Genomic DNA, 12,702 nt, shown 5'->3' with positions numbered 1-12,702 from the left:
CACACTGAGCAGATGTTGAGGCGTTCAGCTTCACATCATCAGTATGGTGTGCTCAAACCAATAACAAACACCATGTACCATCCACTTAACCACACACACACACACACACACACACACACACACACACACACACACACACGGATGCCTTCATTAAACCTCTGCTTATCATGGTAGTACATCAACCAGTTGGGGTCTGGAACTTCTTTGATAGCTTTCATGCCCAGAAGTGGCTTTAAAGGGCTAGTTCACCCAAAAAAGAAAATCCTCTCAAGATTTACTTACCTTTAAGCCATCCCAGATGTGTATGACTTTCCTTCTTCAGCAGAACCGAAGTGAAGATTTTTATAAGCAGATTTCAGCTCAGTTTGTCCATAAAATGCATGTAAATGGGTGCCATCAGGCTGCTTGCTGTTTGATGGTCCAAGAAGCATATTCAGTAATCCACACGACTCCAGCCAATCAATTAATGTCTTGAAGCAAATCGATAGGTTTGTGTAAATAATTACAAATTTTATTAACTTTCAAAAATCACTTCCTGTCAGCAGTCGATGCAGTGACGCAAGCGCAATGGTGCAATCATGCTAGAAGTCTGAAGTGCGTGCTATGTACACAACAGAGGAACGAATGTCACACGAGAGTTAGTTCATTTCAAACAGCAATACAGTGCTGAGCAGAAGCAATGATTTAAAGTTATAAACTTTTTAATTATCATTGATTTGTTTCTTACACCAACTTATCAGATTGCTACAGAAGACATTAATTGATCGACTGGAGTCACATGGATTACTTTTACGCTGCCTAAATATGCCTTTTGGACTGTCAAACAGCCAGCAGCCTGATGACACCCATTTACATGCATTATATGGACAAACTGAGCTGAAATCTGCTTATAAAAATCTTCACTTTGGTTCTGCTGAAGAAGAAAAGTCATACACATCTGGGATGGCTTAAAGGCAAGTAAATATGAGAGAATTTTAATTTTTGGGTGAACTAACCCTTTGAGGGTGTAAAGTAGAGGTCGACCGATAGTGGATTTTGATAACTAAAGGTGGTGGTTTTTATCAATTAATAAAAAACTATTAATTTGCCATCTCCAGATCACCAGATGTTTAATTTTTTTTATTATTATTCACAAGATGTGAAGTTGGAGAGTAAATCACATTGTATGTGCTGACAGAGCATGTTTCCATTCACATTTTTCTTTGCATGCCCTCGCTTCAATTTAGAACACGATCTAATAAAAATGTTAATAAAATGTTAAATGTTAATAAAAAAAAAAAAATCAAAATAAAAGATGCATTGAAGTGAGGATAAAAATATAAATAGTCAATGACAACAGATTTTGATACTGCAAATCCACAAGGTGTCAGTGATTGTAGTGGTGCACCGATCAGGAAATTTGAGGCTGATACCAATACCGATTTTTTAAAAAGTGCCCTTTGCCACACTTCCGCAAGTTATATTGTGCAGTTATTTGTTTATGCCCCACACAGTAAAATTACGGTAACACTTTACAAAAAGGTTCCATTTGTTAACATTATTGTAGTCAACATGAACTAATGAACTAATTAAATTACACTGAGAATTGCTAACATTTATTTGTTTTGAAAAAGTTGTGAATAGTTCTGTTATCAATACCAAAAGGTCATTGTGACATACTGGTAAGCAGTAAAAACCATGACAGCATCACACACAGCAGAGATACGTTCAAAAATAAGACAAATATACCCATTACAAGCTCGAAAACTGCTCCAGTGAAAATGAATCATTCATTTCTATGATTTGTTTACTGTCTTTGGCATTTTGCTGTAACACAAATCAGTAATTATTAAGCAAATGCGTGAAGACGCGGTGCCGTTATGATGAAAATGTAATTGCTGTGATTAGTGGTAATGTGACCAACATTAATCTGATTTAAATTGGGATCCTCACAGAATAGTGCTGAGATGAGTGACTGATGAGATATTGAGAGCACCTGGAGAGCATGCTTGTCTGATTGACACAGAGAACACTCATGTTGAAGGGGGAGAAGCTGAAAGTGATCATAAATCGCTCAAACAGTCTATCGCTCCACACAATGTCTGACTGTAACGACTCGCGTTAAATCACGAATACTCAGATTTGTATATGCATGTTTATTTGTTGTTTAATTTGTTTTTATACCCATCTGTAGTCTCTATCCTCTCCGTGCTCACAGTGCAGCAAGTCAGAATTACAACCATAATGACAACTTAATATTCATACACGTGTAATTCTTACACATTTTTAAAAACAAAATGGCATATTCATCTGAATAACAGCATGTCTGAAAGTTTAAATTTGTGGATAATTAGAATTGGCCAAAAAAAACAAAAAAAGGCAACTATCCTTGTTGAATTTTTCAGATAATGGATAGTTCCAAGAAGCAACTATCGGTACTGATTGTTCAGTAAAACCGATATATCAGTTAACCTCTAGTTAAAGCAGGTTTTTATCCTGGTAGAGCAGATTAATTCTGAATGCCTCAGGAGAGCCAAATCAGTCTCAGACAGACCCTTTCCTTAGCCCGGTCAGGCTTTGATCAAGATGCATACAGGGAGACAGATAGATAAAAAGTGACATAAAAAGAGAACGAATAAAAAGAAAGAAATCTGTATCATCAAGTACAGCCTGAAGTATTCAAAACTTAAAGAATAAGAGGAACATACAGCTTAACTGATTAAATCCACTGATGAAACCCACCGATATAACAGCCCGTTTATTATGTGCTCTTCATTACGATTTAGTGTAGTACAGATCTACAATGTTTGTTAGCGCACACACATGCAATCCCTTTGAGAACTGAGCTCATTTTGAATATAATACCACCATAACCATCCACCTACACCTGCCGAGCCACGTGGCTACTGACCTATTTCACAGAAACTAGGAAATGGGGTCAGCAACTCATTTTACAATACATGGTGTAGGAAGGGCCCTCTTCATTACCCTCCCCCATCCCTCTCTTTCTCGCTCTGTCTTGCTTTTTGAGTGTTCAAAGACACAATGCTGTGTGTTGGTTTCATTCTGTATCACTCCGAGCCTGAAGGTACTCTGGGGAATAACAGCCTACTGGTATCAAATGATGCATACAGGTCTGACTATAAGCCTTTAAGTGGACAACACTCGGGAAAAATAAAAGGGAGGCTCCACTTTGCTCTACATTTTTCATGTCTCTCCTTAAAAACAACTGTCTTATGGGGCTTTTCCACTGCACTTGTACGGCTCGACTCTGCTCACTTTTGGGGGGTTTTCCACTGTGGATAGTACCTGGTACTTTTAATACCACCTCAGTCGAGGTTCCAAGCGAGCCGTGTTGATACTAAATGTGACGTCAAGACCCTGCAGATCACTGATTGGTCAGAGAATAGTCACTACCTGTGTCATTGCTATAAGCTAGATGGCAGATTAGCTTACCCTCGTGCGTCTTTGAGCTAACACAGTGATGTCCTCATCTGCGCTTTGGTGTATGATTTCCCAAACTCTCCTGTTTTTTTTAGCGGATTTTGTCTTGCTGCCATCAGCCTCTTTTGATACAAAGTTTTCGCCTTGCTGTGAAAAACAGCCACATGCCAAGAATCAAGAACACCATTCCTTCGATATCCTCCATTGCTCCTTTGTTGTGTGTTTAAGATGATGTCACGGCAGTAGAGGCGGCACAACTATGACGATCAGCCTATAATCCCACCCACGTTGAGGCTGCACTAAACTGCAGTGGAAAAGCAAGCTCAGAAAAGTAAAGCGAGCAGAGTCGAGACGAACCGTAACGTGCAGTCGAAAAGTGCCATTAGTTCCCTGTTTTATTTCATTCCTGTCCTGTTTGATGGAAGGCTGCCACTTGAGGACGCATAACAGTGTGTAGTGGACTCACTGCCATTTTTAATCACAAAAGGTAAGTCTCTGAGGTGAGAAAATAAAAAAAAAATCAAGTACCATGTAGGATGTTTGTTGTGACCACACCACCACCGCCCCTTATTGCATTCAAAATTGAATATTTTGTGTTACAAAAAAAATATATATATTTTTTAATCATTTTAAAATTACATTGTATCCAATATAGCGGCAGCCAGTAGCCCATGAGAGGCCAAGTAGTGGAAAATAATCAGACCCATTCAGATGCGGTTGAAACAAATGTTATTTATTGACAGTAAAGTGACTATTCCAATGGAGGTAAAAAATAAATAAATAACAAAATGGTAAGATGATGGTATAACTCAGGGCCTAAAATTCGGCAAGGGATTTCAGGTATTGTGCACAATTTTTTTCATTCCTGCAAGTTTTATTATGCCACAGCGGAACACCGCAAGGCTCACAAAAAATAAATAAAATACAAAATAAAATAAAAAAAAATACATCTCTGCCACTTGAGAACCACTTCAACTTAAGCTGCCTTTTACTTAAGTTCTGACAGCAACAGGTACATTCCACTGTTCAGCACATTTTTGACAGATCAAATCTCTGACATCAAACATAGCTTTATCCATGTATCAGCACATCTAAAAAACTAAAATAAAAAAAATACACTGTGAGGTAAAGCAGAAAGGTTCAGGTTAACTCAAGCTATGCTCATTGTCAGTTTCAGTGGAGCCTTAAGCTCTATGTGAGTCTGGCAGGTGTGAGCACCAACTCAATTAGCGCAAGTCACAGGGCATCTGTTACATCAGCTCAGCAGTGACACACTTACTCAGAGAACATGAGCCACATCCACTAATCTTTCAGCAACTCTGCAGGCTGAACGAACAGAGTTTCATGATGTTCTACAAGGATAAAAAAAAATCCTTTTAGTCCTTGAGAAACCAAGTAAAACCATGATGGACTTCTGGAGGAAATGTGTACAGACCAAAGTCCCTTTAAAGGGGTCATGGCATGCCTTTATTATTGTAATGTGTTCCTTGAGGTTCACTTACAATATTAGTAAAGTTTAAAGTTTAGTTTAAAAAACAAAAAAGGCAAATATAGTTTTGGTGCTGCTTCTCCTTTAAGACTTGACAGTAAACGCCCCACTGTTATGATTGGCTCTCTGCTTTGACTGACCTGCTCTCTCTCCTCCTCATCTCACTGCTCACCGCTACTGGGCAGGGCAACGCAAGTGATAAGGTAAAGTAGGTGTCAGAGTTGAGTAGTAACACAATGACTTTTTGGAAATAAATGAACTTTTAGAGCAGGTTTAAAAGTGGGTACTTTTTACTCAAAGTAAATTTCAAATGAAAAAACATTTACTTCGTTACAATGGGCGGCGTTCCTGTCATTACATTACTGGGTTTAATTTATTGAGAGATTATTGAATGGGACTTTTACAGCAGCGGAAGTTCACACAGCTGCGCTCACTGTCACTGTCAGTCAAGCCGAGTCAATCACTGCTGCAGCATCAAACTCTAAGTTAAACACTTTCTTCACTCCGCACAATGAAGAAAGAATAGTTTCGTCATGCAATGCCTTCATTTAACACCAAGACAAGCAGTTATTTCAAGATTAAAATTGAAGCTTCAACTTATGGCAGCACTCTGAGGCAAGTTGTTGCTCTAATGCTAATGCGGGATTTTCTGTGACATGGTGATGGTCATTTTCAGAGTGATTCTGTAACTGGGCTCTTATGACATCAGTTTTTAAGTGTATATTTTTAAATCAGTGCAGCAATATATCAGTGCACTTTGTCCCGCATGTCATGAGCAGTATTGATGCATTTACCATGCGCCTTAGCAGGGATACTGGAAACTATCGCAGCTACTTCAGGCTGATTAACTGAATAAATCCATGTAAACATCCAAGTGTAAATAAATGCCTTTTGCTCTGCTGTTCGCATGATTGACAACTGAAGCACGAACAGACAGCATTTCTGCATGTGCACAGCGAGATGTGGGGGCACGAGGTATGGCGAAGAGAGTGGCTGCGTCCGAAATAGTTTACTCATTCACTATTTCCTATATAGTAAAATGGCGGTGAGTGCACTACATCTCAGCAGTGAGTGAATGAAATGAGTGAATTTGGACGTTGAAGTATACACCAAGTGTCGGGGCTCTGGGGCTGCCACAGAAAAACATCACATATGAACTTTTAAAATACTTGGGCCTTACTTGTTATTCATATTAAATGAAATATTAATACAATAAATCTTCATTCTGTTTGTCATTTTTAATATATGATTAAACGCATTTTATCAAATGACAATTATTGTATTTATTTGTTATACTTTAAATTCCAATACAAGCTGGGTAGCGTTTCTGGGGGCATAGCGCCCTCATCCAAATTATCATAACCTACATGTTATAACCAAATATTTAAATCATCCACAGAATTATTTACACTGTGTGCAGTCTCCTGAATTAAAATAATATCACCTCTGTAAATGATTTAGTAAAGACTTTTTCAGCTTAATGGCAAAATTCTGTAAATATTAATAGGGAGTACATTTTAAAATGTATCCGTATGTTTTGCCTCTCTATATGTTATGTTATTTTAATCAAGTAATGATTTGTCAAAAAGTAATTTACTACATTCAGCATTAAATAAAACAGGAGACAAGGAAGCAGTAAAACTCCCAGCTCGTGCATCTTGCCCACGGTGGATTATGGGCAATTAACCACTGTTGAGTGTACATCAAATGTATACTCAAAATTAGAGTGCATTTGTGGGTAAGAATGAGTGAACAAAAGCAGGGAACGAGTGGCTCACTCAGAATTCAGACACGCTTACCAAATGGCGTACACCCGAAATAATGCACTATATAGTGGATAGGGGCAGTTTCAGACACAGCGAGTGTTGCGCGACCAGGGTTGAAATGTTTCCAAACCTCTCTTCTTATTGACAAATTCATCCAGATCTGACAAGAGCCCTTAAAGATCACATTCACATTCTTCTCTGCATATCGCCCCCTGCTGGGCAGTGAGAAGAATGTCTAGCATAAAATGACAAATATTGATCCGTTTCTCACCCACACCTTTCATATCACTTCTGAAGATATGGATTTAACCACTGGAGTCATATGGATTACTTTTATGATTCCTTTGTGTGCTTTTTGGAGCATCAAAATGTTGGCACCCATTCACTTGCATTGTACTGACCTACAGAGCTGAAATATTCTTCTAATAATCATAATACATACCTGGGATGGCATGAGGGTGAATAAATGAGAATTTTAATTTTTGGGTGAACTATCCCTTTAAAGTGATAGCTCAGTCATAATTTATTACTGTCATAATTTCCCAACTCTCATGTTGTTCCAAATCCGTGTGACCTTCTGTATTCTGTGGAACACAAAAGATGTTAAGACAGAATGTTAGAGACTGAAAGTCTCGGTCACCATTCACTTTCAAAATATGAAAAAAAAAAACATTCACTGCAAGTAAATAGTGACATCTGTCTAAAATATCCATATTGTGTTGCATGGAAGAAAGTCATACGGGTGGAACAACATGGTGAATTACAGAATTTCCATTAATAATAATAATTCTGTAACATGTTAAATGTGTATTATGTAATGGAATATAGGGTAGATAACATCCATTACATCATTTGTGAAAGTAACAAGTTACTCACTACTTGAGTACTCTTTTATTTGGATACTTTCTTATTCTTACTCAAGTAATTATTTATGTTAGTACTTTTACTTCTACTTGAGTAAAAAAAATTTTTTTTTATTGGAGTACGGTTTTTGCCTAATCTACCAACCTCTCGTAGGTGTTGATGTGTTGTTATGGAGGTGGTAAGGTGCAAATGTCTACCAAGGTGTGGTATCACAATATCGAGGAAGAAGAGAACGAGTCGTTTTGGCTAATATTTGTGGTAATCAACATTATGCCAGAAATGCAGTCGATTGAGCTGGAACATTCCTTTAAGCAAATTCAAGATTTCACAGATGTACTTGGTGTTTTTACTTGAATCCAAGCCAATTATCTCATTGTGCATGAATCTTCTGACTGCCTGGTGCACCTTCATTATGGATTTAGACCTTTTTGCCAACTTTCTGGGTAAAGTAACAGTTGGTGGTACAAGTACTACCTGCTGGCATCTCATCAAACATCCACAAAAAGAAAATAGAATCAATTAGGCGAGTCTGATCATGGCAGCTGCACAGAATGTCTACTGTAGCAGCAACAATAGGCAAGATCCCCTCAAGATCACCTTAATTCCTTCCCTTAATTAAATACATAACACTGCCCAAACCAGAAAGGATGCGCTAAGATTCCAGCAACAAGAAGCATGTCTGTCCAAACTGTATGTAACAAAGCTGTGCGACACAGCACAATCACAGCCAATCAGAATATTTGTGATGTTTATTGTACAGTTGTGAGGAGCGAGATTTTGGACCAGCTCATCGCCGAACAAAATATAAACAAAGCGATCAACAGAATGCACTGTGCCTCGTATGTGTCACTGCTGGTTAGGACAAAAACTCTTTGGTATCTTTGTGATACTGTGTTACTTATTGTGTCTGGTTAGGACACTTCACTTAATCACATGTCTTGTTTATTTCAATCATGATGCACACATACAAAGAGCAAAAGCCCTTTCATAACACCCACATCCAGACAAGACAATTGTCTATCAATAACTAGATATCTCCTATCCAAATCTGACAAACTTCACTGATGTTAGGCTAATAATTTTAATTCAAACGTTGTTTAGAAATAACAATTCTGTCCAAACAGTGCTAAAGACTGAAAAGATCAGTCTAGTGTGGTGAAAAATACCTGACACAATGGAAAACTAACAATAAGCAGGCCCAGGTAAAGAACACCATACCCTGATCAAGCATGGCACACTGATCTGCATAACAGGACACGGGCTGGTTCAGATCACAGTGCCCCCAGGGGTAGAGACGGATGAGACAGAGAGCTTGTGTTTGGCTCCAGAGCTTGCGGCCAGGAGGAGTTCTTTAGGTCATGAGCGAAAACAGATGGGCAGCAGCTCCAATAAACATGACTCATTATTCATGTACAACAGTGACTTTGCTTCTATAAATGAACTAAGATTGACATATAGTTTAGCCAAAAACAGACAGAGCAATACATAGAGCTTAGCAATGAGGCCGTAATCAAGAACAATGTCTATACACAAACAGAAAATATGGTTCTATTCAAATGGAACATTGAGAACATTTCTGATTATTCTATTCAAATTGTATTTTTAAAGCACCTTTCACAATATATTTTGTTTTAAAGCAGCTTTACAAAAGAACAGTGCCTCAAAACCCCCAATGAGCAAGCCAAATGAGACCACGGCAGGGAAAAAGAGATGTTTTGAATGAGAAGAAAAACTTGGAAGGAACTGAGACTTAGCAAAGAGAGCCCATTCTCCAATGGCTGGCACATAAACATGTTAAATTTCACTATTACAATAATTTTCATTCCCTAAACATTAGGAAATAATGAAAGTGTAATTTATCCTTATAATATAACAACAGGACTGATAGTCCCCAAGCATTTGTGATCAAAAGATTGTTTCATTATAATACATTACACAGTGCATAATAACAGATTAAATAATAAAAATTCACTTAATAGCATACTCTTAAATATTTATATATTGCTTATCATATTAAACATTCTTCCCTATAAGAAAACTGTAATTCTTACCTGCTCATCTGAAATTCCTGCCTGGTTGCTGTCACCACCCTGTCCCTCACTGTGATATATCTACAGTACATAAGCCAGATAAAAACAACTAATCATTTCTACTGACACATTTAACATCTCCAGTGAACATGTTGCCTGTATTATACATACTATACACATATATAGTATGTGTATATAGTGTATAAATTATATTGGCATGTGGCCACATGCATTGTAAGCAGGAGGATGGACACACCAGTTTGGTTCCTCTCGAGGTTTATTCTCTCGACTAACTACATCTTATGAAGTTCTTTTCTTTTTTCCCTTGACACGGTCAACTTTGACTTGCTCAATGGGAGCTTAAAGACTTCTAGGCATGATTTTCTGCAAACCTGTTCACTGGTGGATTTTAAATTACACAATGGCTATTACAGCGTTCTTATTAGAGAACCAAGAGGTATGCAGGTGTTACTGAGGCTTTTAGCATAATGATTGCTCATCAAGTAGTGGACATATGCAAGGTTTCTGAAATAGTAAACAATATTCAGCAAATTAATTAGGCCTTCTGAAGTATCTCTATTGTATCACATTTGTAAAAAGTATCACAGAAGCAAGCAATTCTCTCCTCTTACTGAAAGCTAATCATCTAACCATTTCTTTTAAAATAGCATGCTCAGGACTGCAAATATCAACAGATTAACATGAATTATTACATACAAAAATGCAAATCAATTACAGTATATAATTAATAATGTAAATAATATGGATCTTTTTACTTCTACACTGTCCATATACTGTAAACTTGAGCAGCAATCATGAACAAACTTATGGCATAAAAGCAAATGCGCCACTGCATGGCACAATACGTATTTACCAACTACTCAACTTACACCGCAACACGTTGCATACTGCTCTGTGTTGTGCTATTCTCAAAAGGCTCTGTGTAGTGCTTATTCGCGTTGCTCTGGGATTGCGCCAAACTTGAAGAATTCTAACAGTGATTTCGAAATACCAATATTGTTACTAAATTTAAAATTAAAATTAATTCTACATATGTTTCTATTGATCACTGTATAAATACTGTTCAAACAGGACACTACATGGGAGCAACAGAATAGAGGTCGACAGATAGTGGATTTTACAGATACCGATAACCAAGTTGGGTAGTACCTGCCGATAACCTATTAATCAACCGATATTTTTTTAAATTGATACTGAAAAGAAAAAAAAAATTACACAAAGTAAAATAGAGCTGAACTTTATTACAAAAACAAACAGTACTGACTGAACCATGAACATGTATTGTACTTCTTTAAATGAAATATCAATATATATGAACTTAATCGAATTTTAAAATCACCTGATTTTTAAATTGACGTTGTTTCCTTAGTCCACAAGAAGGCGCAATAAATAAACTATTCAGCAGTTACATTATTGCATAGTTGGAGGCGTACCCCTCCAAACATACAACATCCTTTCGCGTACCCCCTCTCTAACGTATAGATAATATTCACACGATGTATTTTGAAAATATGTACACTACCGGTCAAAAGCTTTATAATTTTTTTCTTCCACAATTTAGAATAATAGTGAAGTCATTAGAACTATGGAATAACAAATGGAACTATGGGAATTATGTTGTGACTAAAAGTCCAAAATAAATCAAAAGTGTTATATTTTAGCATCTTCAAAAGCAGTCACCCTTTGCATAGAATTTGCAGACATGTACTCTTGAGGTATCACCCTGGGATGCTTTTTAAACAGTATTGAAGGAGTTCCCATCTATGTTGGGCACTTATTGTCCGATTTTTATTATTTAGTCCAAGTCATCAATTTCAAAAACTTTTTTTTATTAAATTTTAGTTTTGTAATTAAATTAATATGGTGGCACAATTATATTTTTGTCTACAAAACTAATTTCAAACATTTAAGCATATGCCTTCAGATCAAAAGATTTTTAAGATCATGAGAAACATTTCAGTCAAGTGTTTCAAAACTTTTGACCGGTAGTGTATATATATATATATATATATATATAATACAATCATCTTTGTAAAACAACTCCCTTAAACATTATATTTGTACATGTTTTGTACATATTAAATAAATGGCTTACCAACTGAGATGGGTATGCTAAACAAAATAACTGCATAACTTAATCTCCCCCCACATCACGGTACGCAAGAATAACGTTCGGTTCTATGCCTGGAATTGCGCATCACTGCAGGTCCTTGCCGGCCGACTTTGACATTGCGGGTAAGTATTTGTGCAATTACACGGTCAGCTCAAGGTGCTTTTTTTACACTCTTAGCAAGTTTGAGCTCACTTGCACAAAAAACATCATGCAACTATGTAAAAACAGGTGTCTAGCGTGTGAGCAAACGCAAGTGAAAATTACTGCGTGTGAATGTGGAAAATTATTTGGCCGCACCGGATGTCTGACACCTGTCAAAGCTTATGAACTTATACCATCAGAATCAAAACTTCCTATGCATCCAATGTTAAAAACAAATTTTAAACTGGAAAAAAATATAAAAAAAAAAATAAAAAAGAAACTAAAATAGAGGAAGACTGACATGTACGAGTCAGTGAAGTATCAATTTTACTTGCCATCACTAAGCTACGTCACCTAGCAGTGTGCTGGGCTGGCAAAAAAAAGATCCTTGTGTGATGCATGACACCAGTGTTGTAGTCAAGACCACCTAAACAGAAACCAAGTCAAGACCAAGACCAGAGTGTATTAAGACTGAGACAAGACCAAGACATTGAGGGGCTGAGACCAAGACCAAGGCAGGGCAAGACCAGATCAAGACCCGACCAGTCCCACACTACATGACACACTTACGATAAAATGTGGAACATGCAAACCATAGGCACTCCTCAAATTGTTCTGAAAGATCCACATTCCCATAAAAACACCCACAGAAAACAAATGAAGATTCCTCTTCATTTACCTCTTATTGACATGCGTGTATCAGTGTACCATGAGAAACGTCTTGATAAAATAATCAAAAAGCATTGCAGAGGTGAATTTTATATGTGTGAATTTTCCTTTGTTTTCTACGAGCAAATAAATACAAACTCTAAAGAGCTGAAATCAACTTAACCATCTTTATTCAATACTCCTTTT

At 37.1% G+C, this 12,702-nt stretch overlaps 1 protein-coding gene across 3 annotated transcripts in view; it reads right to left on the bottom strand.

Moving 5' to 3' along the window:
• The window catches only part of LOC127447866 (mannosyl-oligosaccharide 1,2-alpha-mannosidase IB-like), a 186,492-nt gene that overhangs the window by 149,454 nt on the left and 24,336 nt on the right, over positions 1–12,702 (bottom strand). Inside the window, exon 3 of one of the 3 annotated variants that reach the window (XM_051710018.1) lies at positions 9,594–9,653. The exons of 1 other annotated variant lie outside the window; for it this stretch is intronic. In XM_051710018.1, the coding sequence (XP_051565978.1) occupies positions 9,594–9,653 (60 nt within the window). Of the gene's footprint in view, positions 1–3,435; positions 3,497–9,593; positions 9,654–12,702 lie in introns of those variants that run through there. One more of the 3 variants, XM_051710020.1, reaches the window with a different exon arrangement.

This window comes from Myxocyprinus asiaticus, chromosome 11 (assembly GCF_019703515.2).
Source record: "Myxocyprinus asiaticus isolate MX2 ecotype Aquarium Trade chromosome 11, UBuf_Myxa_2, whole genome shotgun sequence".
Classification (NCBI taxonomy): domain Eukaryota; kingdom Metazoa; phylum Chordata; class Actinopteri; order Cypriniformes; family Catostomidae; genus Myxocyprinus; species Myxocyprinus asiaticus.
Note: the sequence above shows the minus strand (reverse complement) of the source record. Positions and strands in the feature narration are given on the sequence as shown.